The sequence below is a fragment of the Elaeis guineensis genome, chromosome 8, assembly GCF_000442705.2.
Source record: "Elaeis guineensis isolate ETL-2024a chromosome 8, EG11, whole genome shotgun sequence".
In the NCBI taxonomy this organism is placed as follows: domain Eukaryota; kingdom Viridiplantae; phylum Streptophyta; class Magnoliopsida; order Arecales; family Arecaceae; genus Elaeis; species Elaeis guineensis.
This window is the reverse complement of record NC_026000.2, coordinates 132684702-132700327: the sequence shown is the minus strand read 5'-3', so window position 1 is coordinate 132700327 and position 15626 is coordinate 132684702. Positions and strand designations below refer to the sequence as shown.

At 35.8% G+C, this 15626-nt stretch overlaps 1 protein-coding gene across 1 annotated transcript; it reads right to left on the bottom strand.

Annotated features, from left to right (window-relative positions):
* Positions 1-8283: 8283 nt before the first annotated feature.
* LOC105034341 (nucleoside diphosphate kinase 2, chloroplastic) lies at positions 8284-15563 on the bottom strand. The gene is made up of 7 exons (XM_010909467.3): positions 15247-15563; positions 15002-15058; positions 14804-14890; positions 13588-13668; positions 13278-13390; positions 13120-13169; positions 8284-8623 (listed from the first exon to the last, which is right to left on the bottom strand). Exons 1-7 carry the CDS (start codon positions 15490-15492, stop codon positions 8556-8558), a joined length of 702 nt encoding a protein of 233 aa, XP_010907769.1. The 5' UTR covers positions 15493-15563; the 3' UTR covers positions 8284-8555.
* Between the last annotated feature and the right edge of the window lie 63 nt (positions 15564-15626).

The window sequence follows — 15626 nt, the reverse complement described above, 5'->3', positions numbered from 1 at the left end:
TTTTAAGGTTTAAATTAATCTGGCTGGCTTACAGTCATCAGATATTAACTTCCCTAATAAAGATGAAGTATATTGTACTCATCCTCTGTATTGTTTTTGTTTGCCAACTTGTTCTCAAAGGATCTTTCTATCCAAAAGAAAGACTATCAGATAAGGATGTTATACCTTCCATGATGTGGTCTTTGAAGAATCTGGAGCTTTAGAAATATTCAAGAAAAAAGAAAGAAAGAAAGAACGAACCACTTGATCTTTCTTAGATGAAAGTTAAAGAACATTGCTTTGCCTTTAAAAAAATATTCCATCTAGAAAACTAACCTTACCAGCCACCATTTTTTCCCTTCTCTTTTCACCTTTACCTTTAGTTTCTAGGTGTCAGTATTAAGAGAATGCTTATCTGGTGCTGCCCGATCAGCATCAAACCGCACCATCGTTTTATTTATGCTCAGTGCCTCTGTCTTTAAGTCATCTAATAGTATTCATGGTTGAATTCTCATATAAAGCAGGAAGCATTTAAATGGACCCACAGCTAGGAAGAATAAACTGCAGAATTAAGCACCGCCACCAATTTTCCATAGTTTGTACTTCAGTAGTTGGTTTGCCAATCTCTTTTTTTTTTTTTTTTCCTCTACCTTTTGTCATATACATTAATTCTTTTGCCATTCTCTTGTTGTTGAAGGGTCTCAAGATACCAATAATGGTGGATTTTAATGCTCATGAATGATTAGTTTATAACGATCGGCATGTGCTTGTGGAGCCTATATATCTTGCTTAAATATTATGCAATTACTTACCCTACACGATACCCTTGTCCTGCTTCTAGGGTCTCATTCTTCTAGTTTACTAAATGGGGTGGTTTATGAGAGTAGAGGGCCAAATATAGATGAAGTTGTCCTAATGGTTCTTAATGCAGCCTGTCCTTTTTTTATTATAATCTGGTGACAGATGGTGTGCGCAAGCAAAGAAGCAGAGTTTGAGTGAGCCAGATCATGCTCAAGCTTGGCTTGAATTATAACTTAGCTGAGCTTGAACCCCAGCTGAATAAGTTTTGAGCCAAGTCTAAGCTTACCTTATTTAATTGCAGCCAAACTTGAGCTGCTCACGAACATCTACTTTAAGTGATTGGTGAGACCATAAGGTCCATGAAGGCTTCAAAAATATAATCCAAGTTAATATTTCTTCAGACCTTAATTGGACTGCTCAGCTTTCTTCTTAATATTGAAATAGAACATGTCAGTATCTTAGATGTACACTATATCGAAACATGAATATTTTGATTAGAAGAATACAACAATGGAACATTTGTTCATATTTTAAGCTATATTAAACCAAAAACAAGTGCGGCACACAATTCGCAAGCTTGGCTTCGTTATATTCCAATGTAGATTTTTATTCCGATCTTGGTTTTTATTTTATCATTACTACTGACAGACCAATCAAGCAAAGTTTTAAGCCAAGCATCGGTTTCTTCTAAACAACTTGATCTAATGACAACCCTACTGACAGAGGCGCATGGAAGAGAATAGATATAGTTGGTGTGATCAGGACTAAGGTATTACATGTATTCAGACAGCTAGCACTTGGTAGAAGTGTGGGGATACTGCCATGACTTTGATATGGTGTGAGGGGAAAGCCTATAGACCAGAGGGAAGGGGAAGACAACTTACCTGAGCTGTGGTCTCTGTCCTATCTGTGAGCTGCGTGCAAGTTGTTTGGTTGCAAGGCTCCATGTGAACAAAACAACCAAGAGTCCTAATGGTGTCTCCGTGCAAGTATTTTAATTTTCAGAATCTTCTATGCCAATGTTGCCTTTGGGTTGTTTCAAAAAAAAAAAAAAAAAATGTTGCCTCTAGGTGCAAGCCATTTAGCATTAAGCATGACCCTAGCTTCTTTTATTTAATTAGGATGGACTATGTTCCACCTTCTCTGCTATGCCCATCTCCTTCCCATTTAAACTGGAACCAGGCCCTTAGGGCAGGTCGAGCCAAAGCTCGCAGAACCGGAGATTTGTACAGATGGGGTTGAAGAGAGGGCTGATGTCCTTCAAATTAAACACTATCCCTTACCACAAGTGGCAACAGTTGTATTGTCTGAACAAAGATTTGGTGGTTGATGAAGCTTTTGTTCAGCTTACCAGAATATTTGTATGTAAGTTGGAGGGCAGTGAAAACTTATCTGGATGTTTTGAAGAAAAGATATCTTGCAATTTGATAGATCTGTCCATGTAAAAATAATGGCCTTAGTTCAAAGTCAAGCACTTTGTGATGGTCAGAGTCATGCTCTATTAAGCTAATACTCTTATAATATTAATCAAAATTTAGCATGAAACTACCATACAAGTAGAATTTTATTTTTAGCTGACCAAGATAAAAATTCCATCAAAACTAAAACTAATGGAAGCATGATTACAATGGTTCTACTGCTTATTACTGATATAAACATTGCCTGTATGTTATTTTTTTTTCTTCGGTGGAATCTGTTGCATATACTCATGATATAATAGAGGATTCTTGTGATATCATCATGAACAGCAATATTGTTCCTGCAGACGCTGCATTGTGACTGATTTTTATTTATCTTGAGTATTTATGTTGCTGTTTTCCCTTGAGAAACTATTTTAGTGTTCTCAGGCGCTGGATTGACTGCTTCAAAATAGCAAAAACTTACGTCCCAGGGGTGGTGGGGGGACTATTATTTGTATCTTTCTCCATGAACCTTAACTGAAAGACTCCACAATGCATGACTTGCTGCAAAGCTGACACCATCTTTGGATAAACAGGAGAGAGAATCTATAGGTACCAACGGCTACTAGAAGTACTCAACCTAATTTACATCGGTCCTTGCTCAATTAGGAACATTATTTTTTGGTAAGTTGTTATGAACATTATTCATTAGCAGTATCTATGCAAGAGAATATGAAGTTGTGATATTGGATAAAATTAGGTATTTAAATCAAGTGCATGCTTGAATGGTATCGACTCTTGCCACTTGGACAAGAGGACATAGGTTCATTTCTCGTTGGCATCGGTTCTTGAGGGATGAAGTACATCGGATAGAAAGATGAGGATTAGAGGCAGTAATATCCACCACAAGTTTATATGATACATGACATAAACATGATAAACCGAAGAATGCTTCTTTTCTTACCTCAAAAAAGAATGCTTCTTTTCTAAATGGCAGTGTCTCAGAAGAAATGGAGGATTCCCATAAACTTATAAATTGGTAAGCTTTTGGTCGAATGGTATGGTCCATTGCAAGCTTTAATTGTTTTATAATTGGTTTTTGACGTCGCACCAACTCTCTAGGCATCAATGATGAATAACAAAGCAATGCAATGCAACCTCTATTTTTTTTTTTTTTTTTTTTTTTGTGGGGTGGGGGTTGTAAAATGAAAAATTCATACACAACAAGTATGAATACAATCCAAAAAGTCAAAAAAAAAAAAATCCTATAAAGACATCAACAAAAAAAACATATTAGTCCAGCTATATCCTCTAGAATCATCAGCTATAAAACTCACAATCCAATCAGCTGCGGAGTTCATTTTTGGATAGATATTTCTGATGTCAACGGAAGCGTACTTTGTAAGCATGCTTTAAATGTCTAGATGTACCCCTCCCCCTGGCCTATGGATCCAGCTCACGGCCATAGTTAAATCATTCTCTACCAGCAACCAATCAACTCTAAGTACCCGGCACTCGAAGAAGATAATACAACTTTTCACTTGCAAGAAAGGTGAGCCATAAAACCTAAGCTTAGTTGGCAAATAATGTACTCTACCTTACACACCCAGATTTGGGTGGTGGTCATTCAAGCTTGAGGTACTCATAAAGCAAAACAATAAATGCTCATATCTGAAGATGACCAATTGCCACAAAAGAAAACAAGGTAAGTGATCTATTTTACTTCAAAGGCTCTTTTACATGAAGACACATCAATGAAAGTTCTAACTAGGTTAGATCTAAGGGCATTTTATCATTCGGTTGGCAATTTAATTCGCTTCACTGATTATCCGATCTAACCCAACTCTAATGGGATGGGTTTTACTCGACCGACAATGGATCTGGAATAGGTATAGATAATGATAAAACTTGATCCATACTGGATCCCTTATGATCCCAATTTCATTGCGAGTCTGAATTGCCTTTAGGAAAATAGTGGTATTTCATCGTAGGGAATTTTCATTGGCAGGCAAGACCATGACAACCTCCATGTGACCAGCAGCCCACAATAGCCAAGTTAGTCTCATCCTTGAAAGGGAAACAATTAACAAATTGCATACTTTGACTTCATTCTTGCCATCCAAAGCCACACAGATCAGTACAATAGGTGTAACTCAGACAGGGTTGGTTAGTTTAAGAGTGAGCATGTATTAACCTGAAGCTTAAACTACCCACTCCAATTCAACTTAGACTCGGATGGACCCGGTACTCTCGAACCCAAACACAACTCAGGGTTGAGTTGGATTAGATTATGTCAGGTTGGCTTGGTCTAGTTTGAGCTACTTTAGTATCCAATACAATAATTGTTACAATCAACTTAGAATTCAACTTGTAAGACACATTAAATAAAAGGTTGGTTTGGTTGTGTTGAGATAATATTCATAGTACAGGTCATCCTCATGTTAGGATGGATCAAGAGGAAAAATGAATTAGATATTTGTCAAACTGAGTTGAGAATAAAGCATTTTATAGGCGAGTTGGATGGGTTACTAAATTTTAACCTAATGTTATCTTAAATCAAGTTAGTATTTGAAACCAATCTTAAATAAAAAGCATATAGGCACCACTTAATCAATGTAACCATTAACTTGAATAAATAAAATGCATCTAAACAAGAAAATAGAATTATCTTAGATTAACTTTGTTCAGAAAATTACAATTTTTTCTCCCAACAATAACAATTTCAGGAACAAATTGCTGAGAAAAATATCTCGAGATTCGATCCATAATAAGTCTAAAACGAGATCTAGAACGATGAACGGAATCCAACGAGTCCAAGAACAATCCAAACATAGTCCAGACAGAGAAGAACGCACGATAGAAAATCAACATGAAAGCTGGCACAGCCCACAGGATGGCAGAGACCGGCAGCGGGCCGACAAAGGTCGGCAGTGGCACAGCCAGGCTTGGCAGATGCATGAGCGCATGCAGGAGAGCACAACCCAGCACGCTAGTAGGCCCAACGTGGGCGAGCGCGCGGGCCGATCGCACGGGCACAGCCCAGTGCGGGCATGCGCGAGCACGGCCCAGCGCGGGCCCGACTGTGAGTGCGAGCATGCGTCTCGCTTTCTCATGCGGTCCATGCATGGCCGTGGATCGAGAACATTTTTCGCTCCATTTTTCACGGTCCACGGTGGACCAACAGCATCTTGAAGCCGTTTCTCACAGTTCATGAGAGACTTCTGTGGACTAACGGCATTTTGAAGCCGTTTCTCATGGTTCATGAGGGACTTCTGTGGACCGGATGGCCTATTGCGTGATCCAACGATTGATTATGACTTGTGGTCATGATCTGAAAGCTAGGGATGCTATTTAATGCGATCAAAAGTCCTGAGACGTGCAAAACACAAGCTGGAGGCGGTTTTGGGGCTATAAACAATCCTATGGCAAACCAAGAGCTGTGTGGTGATAGCAGTAGTCGACAGAACCTGAAGCAACAGACGGCAGCAGGCAATAGCAACTTGAGAAGAGTCGGCAGAAAGCAAACATACAGGGATATCTCGAACAAACTGTTAGATAGTGGTTATTTCAGGGATTCAGAGAATCTCCTGAATTTTACTGAGAGCTTATATTTATAAGGGTAGCTTCTAATTGAGAGAGATTGTGTATAAGAATTGAAAGTATGAGGATCTCTTTTTGTACTTGTTCTTTTCTCATAGTGAAATTTTGTATGCTCCATGAAGATAAGCCTTGAACTGATACACGTAGTTGATTTTTTTCTCTTATTTTATATTTATTTTTCTTTCTTTCTTTCTCTTGATGATCCAATGCAATGTGAGTGATATCGAAAATGTCCTATGATAGTGATGTCTTAACCAGACATCTCCAATATAAATTAGGCATCCAAGAAATCCAAGGCAGGGGATGGAAATAAAATAATTGGCCATATGGGGTTCGCTAAAGTTTGTGACATACAAAAGACTTAGGTTGGGCCTTTACTTATTGTTATTAGTGGGCTTGATGTTTTAGGCAAACGTTACATCCGTCCAATAATTTCTACCTACCTCATGCCTTGTCCTTTTCTCTCTTCCCCCTTATCCATACCATACAACCTACATGTTAACATTAAAAATATTTACCTCCATAACATATGCAAAACATAGTATTGTTGTTAATTGCTGCAGGGCAGGCTCATTAACCATAGTATTGTCATAATATTCAATATGGAATTTTAGGTTGTTGTGAGGACAAAAGCTATTTCAAGTGTTGGTTAATTGTTTCTCAGAAATGTGGGCAGTCCATGAAGCTTTCTAAAAAGGTGGATTCAAGCCTCCAGCCCGTTATCTTTAAAAATGAATGCCTCACCTTGATTCAATGTCAAGATTGATATTAATATCAAAGGTCAAAAAATACAAATTTGAATAGGCTTCACCTTGTTTTAGAAGCTCTGGAAAATTAGTTTTACTGATTCCCGACCCTCCCTTGGAAAAGGTCTGACACAAGCTATAGAAGAAGAGAAAAATTTTGGCAGGTCTAATCTTTATCTCTTGAAGAGAAGAGAGCAGACAAGGAAAGGCGTTTGTCAGATTTGTGAAGCCATATCCAATAGCACATGCAAGGGCTCTTAATATGTTCAAGCAGTGGTTTGGCAGGTGAAAATTTAGTTGAGTGAGTTCTTCTCGTTGTGGCATGTTAAAATCTACTCTTGGAGGTGCACATATTTGTTCGCATTTAGGAGGTATTCTTTGATGGCAATAAAAGCATATTTTAATTTCATTATTAGAGATAATATATGGTTAATCTATTAGATTATAGAAGATAATATCTTTATTGAGGATAATTTCTGATTCTTACATTTCATTGTTCTCCAATAAGAGTATATATAGATTACAAGATCTAGCTATTGTAGATATAGATCATTTGGTTTTTCCCTATTGGAGCGTTCCTCATGAAAATTCTCAATCTCTTGTTCACTTGATGTTTATGGTCACCATTTTTGTTTTCTAGTATACTCATATTAATTTTCTAGTGGAAAGAAGTTAATTCCATCACCCCAGGTAGAAACATATAATTTTGTTCCTTTTCCGGCTTATAGCTGAATCTATATAACATGTAGATTGCAAAGAGAAGTTTGTGAGAGGTCATACTGAGAAGTGAGAACCCAGTTCATGCCTGTCAGGTATACATGTTTATCTTTTTACTTATTAATTGAAAGGAAGGATACTCCATGACCATAAAGCCTAAGTCATACGCAAGGTAATGTTAAAGAAAAGTAAACCAGGATATTAGAAAAAGTAAATTTGTACACATAATAAGCTTGAAAAATTAGATCCAAATCAATGTTCAAGTGAAGAAATAAAACCTCAACCACCAAAAAAGAAACTAAGTCCATCTATAACACTACAGTTCTGTACCCTATGCTTTCATTTGTTTTAATTTCTAAATCTTTCAGTTGTACAGAAATAGAAGGAAGTCAGGCCTTGTCTTGGTTAAGACTTTAATGTCTTTGCTTATTAGCTGCTTTTCTACATGCTGCTTAAAGAATTTTAAGGCTGTCATGGTAGTTAGGAGGTTGTGGACAAGGATGTCTAGGTGAATTTTGGACAAAAGAGAAGGTCCACATCATGGTCCCTCTAGTTATATACTATTGAGATACCTTGAGATTTGCATGGCAAGCCTAGATGGAAAAAAAATCAGCCCATACTTTAAATGATGGTAATAACATATCATCTATTTCTGATGTAAAGTATATGTAAACCATATTACTTATAGCTACCATCAGCACAAAGCAGGGCAGAATGCCTTCAGCATCACCTATATCACCCTTTCCTTTGTTGTGCCCTGTCTAATATTGACTATAAAACAGTTTAGACATGTTGATTTTTTTATCGCATTGAGTTAAATTGCTACTTTAACTTCTGGAAGGGAGAAAAGAAGATATTGAGCCAAATTGACTGCTAGTCATGATGGAATGTGATCAGACCTCAACTGCCTTGTTAGAGTTCATGGCTGATCATAATGAAAGTAAGGTGGTGAAAAGAAGAAAGTTTAAGTTGAATTACTGAGGAATGTCAAAAAAAAAAAAACAAGGAATAATTCAAGCATGCAGCTGTGCCAACACAGCTTTAAGACAAGACCAAGTTGTCTTGACGGTGAAAATCATAGTTTCAATTGCCTTGACTTCTTGCTCGAGCTAATGCAATGACAAGGCAGATAAAGAAGCAGCATGCAGCTGAAAGACTTATTATCCTGTGCTCTCTTTGAGGTGCTTATAGCCCCCTTTCATACAAGCTACAGGATGGAATCGCATGAGACCATGCCGGAAAGAAATAAACTGACCTTGAAGAAATGATCCTAAAGAATGAAGCTAACTAGCCCCAAGCAAAGGTTACAAGATTACTCTCTCAGCCAAGGTGCTTGAACGGGTACCCATGAACACAGTTCACCTTCTTTGAACCATAGCGCTGTACAAAAGGAATAAAGGCAAGGTTAGAGACTTGACAACAAATGAAATCTCACACATAATGACCAACTGCAGTGAATAACTCAGTACTATAGCATCATGATGAATGCCAACTTAAGTTTACGGACTCAAGATGCAGTCTACAGTTCAGTGACTAATTAACTTACTGAAGCCATAGGTATTCTATTTCTCATATCTAAACAACCTATGCTTCCTTTTGTTGAAGGATTGACAAAAGGCAATGTGGACACAATAAACTAAATATTCTTCAGTTGCAACTAGTGATTTCTTTTCCCTTTCATTATGGCGATATTCAAAAAAATATATAAGCTTCATCCTATCAAGGTTTGTAGTCAAGAGAGAAAATTATAGATAGCAGAAAGTGCCTATGCATGAGTGGGACTTTTAAGGGCTATTTGTCCAATAAGATTTCACCACAACATTGCCATCGAAATATTAAAATTTAAGTTTCCAGGTGCTCACCCACATGCACGCAAACACCCCCATCTTTATATGCTGCTGTCTTTTTATTCCTTTTTACATATCATTCTTTAGTATTTAAGAGGGCATTCACATACTTACAATCAAGCCACTCAACTCTAACAATTAGGGCAGAGCTTTCGATACCAGGCTTCATATAACAAATTTTGAATGAACACCTCACTTACTACTCAACTGTACAAATATGCATACTTTTCATATAATTTTTCAACCCTTTTTTAGTTATGTTATTCAATTTTAATATCCATAATGCAATGTTAAATGAAGTTTTCATGCAACCCATAACAAATTTGAATTTATAAATGAAACTCCTTCTAAAGTGTGTACTTGAATTATATATCCACTTGCCCTTTGTATTAAAAGACTATCTTGTGTGGAAAAACGAAATAATAATATAATTCTATGCATTTTAATACAACCATAGATTTAAAATGTGAAATTATTGCAAAAGTATAACATACTAAACAAGCAACAGAATAGAAAATTTATATATAGATGACAATTAACAGAATAGCTCCAAGAACGGCTCATCCTGTGCTTGGACACACAGGCCAACCCATCTGATATAAGCCAAAATTTCATTAACAATTTTAAAATCCCATTTTGCATCAACAGCCCTAGGTCCAAAATTTTCCAGAGAAAAAGAAAAAGAAACTTTGTTGCAGATTCTATATCACATGAATTCATGAGGATATGATCTCCAAATGACAACTTTATTAGAAAAAAAGAAAAAAAAAAAAATTCAATGAACAGATTGCCTGAACAGGATTTATCACAATTTCTTCTGTTTAAGTTTAATTCCACGGGATGTAAGCATAGAGAATAAAGAGAACTTGTTCAAGCCATGGAAAAAAATGCCAAAAATTATGATTTAGGTATCCCTGAAATTTTATGCAAAAAACTGTATAGTGGAATAATGCCTCTTGCCTTTTTTAAATGGCAAAAGAAATGCCAGAGTAGGCAAAACTGTAGGTTAAGATAAGAAAGAACCTTCTGGACATGTTAAAGATGATCTCCCCCATCGGTCAGTTAAGGATGGAATTCCCTAGTTTTTACTTGATCTTTTTGGCCCCAATTCTAAATTCTCAATACAAAACTTTGTGGTTAGGTTGCACTAGGAAATTTGTTATGGTCATTAGGATATCTTTGGTTGCAAGAAAGCCGATAGAAAAGGAAAGGAAAAGAAAATTATTTTCTGTGGAAAAGGAAATTTCAATTTCCCATTTGTTTAGTTTGCTAGAGAATTGATGATTTTACGAAGGAAAAGGTTGCCACTACAATGGAGAAGAATTGGAAAATCAAAACAAAATTTTACTAAACGAGAATGTACAGTAATTTCTTCCAAGGCAATCATTGGCCATTTGGATCAATGTCATATCTGCATAACATGGAAGGCATCTATAGAACATTGACTATTGAAGGACAACTGAGAAGAAGGTACATAGCAAGACAATAGAATGAAGATCTGATGATCACAGTCACAGACAAAAAGACAACTAAGTTTTGGCAGTTTCACCGGTTTTCAGAAGTTCCACTCCAAGTTTTGGAGTTTTGGCCAAAAAATCAGAAAGACTCTAAAATTCAAAAGCATAGATGAAAAATAAAAGAAGCAAAGAAAAAGTTATTTTAGATAACATTTTAGAGTATTTTGTGCTATATTGATTCTTTATTTGCGCATTTTCGACAAACCTAGGCTGATATTAGTATTGCATGTGAGTGAAAGTATACTGCTGTTTTTGCTGTATAAAATATGTAAAATTTCTTTCTTGAACTTTAGACCTTAGAAAGTTCATTATCTTTACCAATGTTAAAGCCTTTTAGTGTTTGGTGAATTCAAATATTTTCTTCATTTTCTACTAGGACTCAAAAATATATTGAATTCTTATATTTTTAAAGTTAAGTGGCTATTTAACACATTTGTATGCATTGGCGGATGCAAGAGAAAAAATATGGGGTCAATTGATCCCACAAAGAAAATTGACCCCATACACACACACACACACACACACACATACGTACTAGACTACTAGTAGGAAAAGTCATATTGACTGGTGGAAAAAGGCAAAATTGACCCCACAATATTAGAAAAAGTCACAATTGACCTCACCAATTTTATGAATTAACTCAATGTCTCATGTAAAATTTTGAAGAAAAAACATAAAAAAACCACATCAAAAAAGTCATTATGATCTACATTCTCTCTTTTTAACGACTCACATGTCCTACCTCTCTCCTTCTCTCATACCACTTTGACTTCTCTCCCTCTTTCTTTTCTTCTTTCTCTTTCTTTATTAATTATTTTTTTATTTATCTTTTAATACCCCATCCCAATCTCATCTATCCACCTCTTATATTTAAACCCCACATCAATTTGATTTTTATACCCTAAAAGGACCATATAAAAAAAATAAAAAGAGTAATTATGATCTGCATGATCTCTCTCTTTAATGACTTACATATCCCACCTCTCTCTCCCTCTCTCATGCCACATTGACATATCTCCCTTCTGTCTCATTCTTTCTTTTTCTTTATTGATTACTTCTCTATTTGTCTTTTAATGCCCCATCCCAACCCCATGGTCCCCATCCGTCCACCCCTTATATTTAAACCCACATCAATTTATTTTTCATACCCTAATCAATCCAAATACAATAAAAAATTATATGTTCTTCTTATCTCTCTTCTCAATCTGAATTAGGTATGTTGCTTCTAGCTTTTTTTTTTAATAACATTCTTTTAGTTCTTTTCTATCTTTTCCTTTTTTTCACTCATATCAAATATATATAATTAGCATAATTTTTACTTTGCCATTATACTTTTAATATTTAAGAACATCCAGTATTTTATGATGGTACTTTTTTATAATATTTTATTATAAAAAATATTTAAGATATTACACATTATCATTTTTTATATATTTTAATATTTTAAAAAAATCATATTTTATTATTATTTTTTTCTTTCTCCTTTTTCTTCTCCACAGCTCCTCCATTTTTTTTATTATATTGACCCCACAAAATAAAATTTCTGAATCCGCCACTATTTGTATGTACACTGCTATTTAATCATATAAGTGAAAGTATACTGCTATTCTTAGCTATGAATATATTTTACACACACACATGTGTGCATAAAACTTCCTTCTTGAACCTTACATGTTAAAAAGTTCATTTTATTTACGTGTATTTTAAATGTTTTCTTCATTTTCTAGTAATAAAATATATGTTTGAAATGTCTTGTATTGTTCACACTAGTCATAATATGGGCCTTTTATTGGACATGCTGGCCCCTTCAAGTTTATATTCATTATCTACTACATATTTCACTAAAGAAACATAAAGAAAAATGATTGAAAATTTTAATATCATATGGCCCATGGAATTAAACAAATAGATAAATGACTACTAATACTTAAAAGAAGCATCTATACCTAGTTTCAGTTAGTTTAGGCTGAAACTAGCAGAAATGACTGAAAGTTGACCAAAACAAATCAGTTTCGGCCCAAACTACTGAAACTGATTGAAACCCGAACCTGGGGTTTACCAGTTTAGTCTTGATTTGGTCAAGGCCAAAATTGATCCATTTTGGTCAATACTTAAAACCTCGAAGCATCGACAAAAATGGAAGACTGTCATAGAAACTTCAAGATCTGGTTGATGGTTGAGCATGATGAGTTTGGTAACAAGTGATTTAATATCTAGACTTACTACATGCTACATGTGAAGTGAACATGGATTGAAAAGAAAAACTCAAGCTCAATATGTGATTAAGAAGTATGTATGTGGAGTTTACACAGAAAGGACTCTGGTTAATAATTATGTTCATTGAAAAGGACAGAACAAATCTGACATTTAATTCTCTTAAAATATAGAACCTAGTAATCAGGCACCTTAAAAATAAAATGAGAAAACTAAATAAGAAAAAAAAAAAAGGCACTCTTGGGGCTTGCTTTCAATTTTATGATATATGGTTACTTAAAAAAGTTGTATGGCATACCAATTTCACGCTTGCCATTCTCAGGGCTATCACTTCCATGAACAACATTCCTGCAAAAGGTCACTGTAAAGCCCTTTTCTCGGAAAACAAGATGACAAAAGAAATCCTTTGGTTGCATTAGAGAATAATTTTAATGGAAAAAGGGTAAAGGAATGAACCTTCCTGTTTGAACTGCCAGATCACCTCGTATGGTGCCCGGTTCAGCTTGAAAAGGATTTGTTGCTCCTATAAGCTTACGAGCAGACGCAACGACACCAACACCCTCCCAAGCCTTTCATGTGAACATGAAAACAAATAGCAAAAAGGAAAGATACTAATATGATTTGCATAATTCTAGTGATGCACATTACCTTTATGAATTCTTATTCCTTAATATAATATATATGTATGCATCACAGGCATAAATATGTAAGTACATAGAATATTGTATATGTACATGCATCTAGAGGAAAATGCCAGGAAATATACCATACAAACAACGGGGCCAGAAGTGATGTAGTCTATCAGCTTAGGAAAGAAAGGTTTGTCCTTGAGATCCTTGTAATGCTCCTGTCCATCAAATACACATCAGAAAATGACTATTCTGTACTTGCTATAATTCTTCAGCTCCATTTCATAGGTAACATATAAACAAATGAAAACATGCACAAAGATAGCCAAGTATACAATATAATGATACCCTCATTACAACACCTAAAATTTGTAAAGAAAAGATCATATACATCAAAAATTGAATCATACAACCTTTAATCACTAAAACTATAGCTTCTTTCACCATATCTCCAGCTTTACCTTTGTCCTTCAGCTTTCAAGATGAACCTTTCTTTTATCCTTAGGTCTTCGACATGAATATTTTTCTACCTATAGCACTTATGTTTGTTATGGAGCTAGATTGATAAAGAAGCAACAGAATTGGAGGCACTACTCATCAGACTTAATCAATTCTTGAAAAACAACCATCCTAGTCTATCCCAAACCATTGACGTAAAAATCCACTTTGTGTTCAATTCCTTCTGGAAGCGAACTCTATATTTTAGATTGAGAACTGTCAGACAAGCATCCAATTCTACAGAAAAAGGCTGTGCTTCTACAATGCTATCAATAACATAAATTGGAGAAATTATGCAACTCTTGAATATAATTAAGAAGGATAGTCTCATTCTATCATAATGTATTCTTGAATCGAACTAAATACAAAGGAAGAGGCAAAAAAAAGAAAATACTATGTTCCTAATTTTGTTATAATGAAACCTTTAAAAAGTAGTTTATCAATATACAAATCCATCTTGGCAAATAAAAAAATTACAAAATGAATAATTCTAAATGAGGAGAAATAGAACAGAATGATCTGTATTATCTATATTAATGCATCTAACTTTAAAGAATGATTCTGTCCATATGAAGACTTTTTTCTTTAGTCAGGTCAACAGAATCCAGAGGCCCATTTGAACTCTGGACCATCCACTTTTCCAATAAATAGCTCCTTGAATGTGAATTTGCTTCCAGCAACAATTGATTCATCCAAATGAACAATACTATCCCTCTCTTCTTATTTCTAATATAAAAAAATGTTATTTTCCATCCAGGCACATAATAATACTTTTATTTCATATGCCAAGGAAAAAAAAGAAAAGAAATGTTTCATCATACATCAGTGAAGCTAGCAGCAGTCTGGGAAGCAAACCTCAGCTAACTCCTTGGGACACTGGAAAAGCTTTAAGCCTTTCAGCAAAAATCCCTTCTTCTCGAACCGAGAAATAATTTCTCCGACCTACATCAATCCAACCAAATTTTTACATAAAAGAAGAGATTAACTAAAAGAAAGTAAAAGAGAAACAACAAAACAAAATCTTTATCAAAAATACAAGAATAAGACTCCTACCAGGCCACGTTGTACGCCATCAGGTTTTACCATGATATAAGTCTCCTCAACCTCTTCCTGCACCCAAATAAATTCGAAGAACACATCAGAACAGTGAGAAAAAACAAAACTTGTGCTAGTTCCCGAGTGGATTTTCAGAATTTGAGATAAAAAATAACAAAAAGTTACGATCTTGCTCCTTCCTACATGCAGTTCATTTTATTTTTCATTGAATCCAAGGCGTACAAAGGAGAGGAAGAACATACCATGGCGGCGACAAGATGGGGAAGAAAGATGCGAGTTCCTGTCCTCCGGCCGCGCGATTTTGCATGGGCGGGGGCAGAATGGATGGAGAGAAACGGCGACGGCGGGAGCGCGGCGAGGTGGCGGTGGGAGGTGAGGGCGAGGCTTTGTGCGCCGCGGGGGAAGGAGGAGGCGGCGCCATGAGTCCGGGAAAGCGGGGTTTTGGATAGAGCGCAGGGGCTTCTGCCGAGCACGGCGAGAGCATCCATTCTCCTTGTTCTCCCCCGCTCGGCGTTTTGGACAGGCTATGTGGAGTGGACCATTGAGATTTGACTCATTGAAGGAAATCATGTTGGACATTTTCTTCCTTTTGTCAATTGTGCAGCAGCTTGGTTTGAACAAA

What these genes read in the sequence shown, in the direction of transcription:
- LOC105034341 (XM_010909467.3), bottom strand. Translation starts at nt 15,492, where the DNA reads ATGGATGCTCTCGCCGTGCTCGGCAGAAGCCCCTGCGCTCTATCCAAA. An exon ending in ATGGCGTACAACGTGGCCTG is followed by an intron (nt 14,891 to 15,001) that starts GTAGGAGTCTTA and finishes GGATTGATGTAG; the next exon opens with GTCGGAGAAATTATTTCTCG. An exon ending in CTGGCAGTTCAAACAGGAAG is followed by an intron (nt 13,170 to 13,277) that starts GTTCATTCCTTT and finishes GACCTTTTGCAG; the next exon opens with GAATGTTGTTCATGGAAGTG.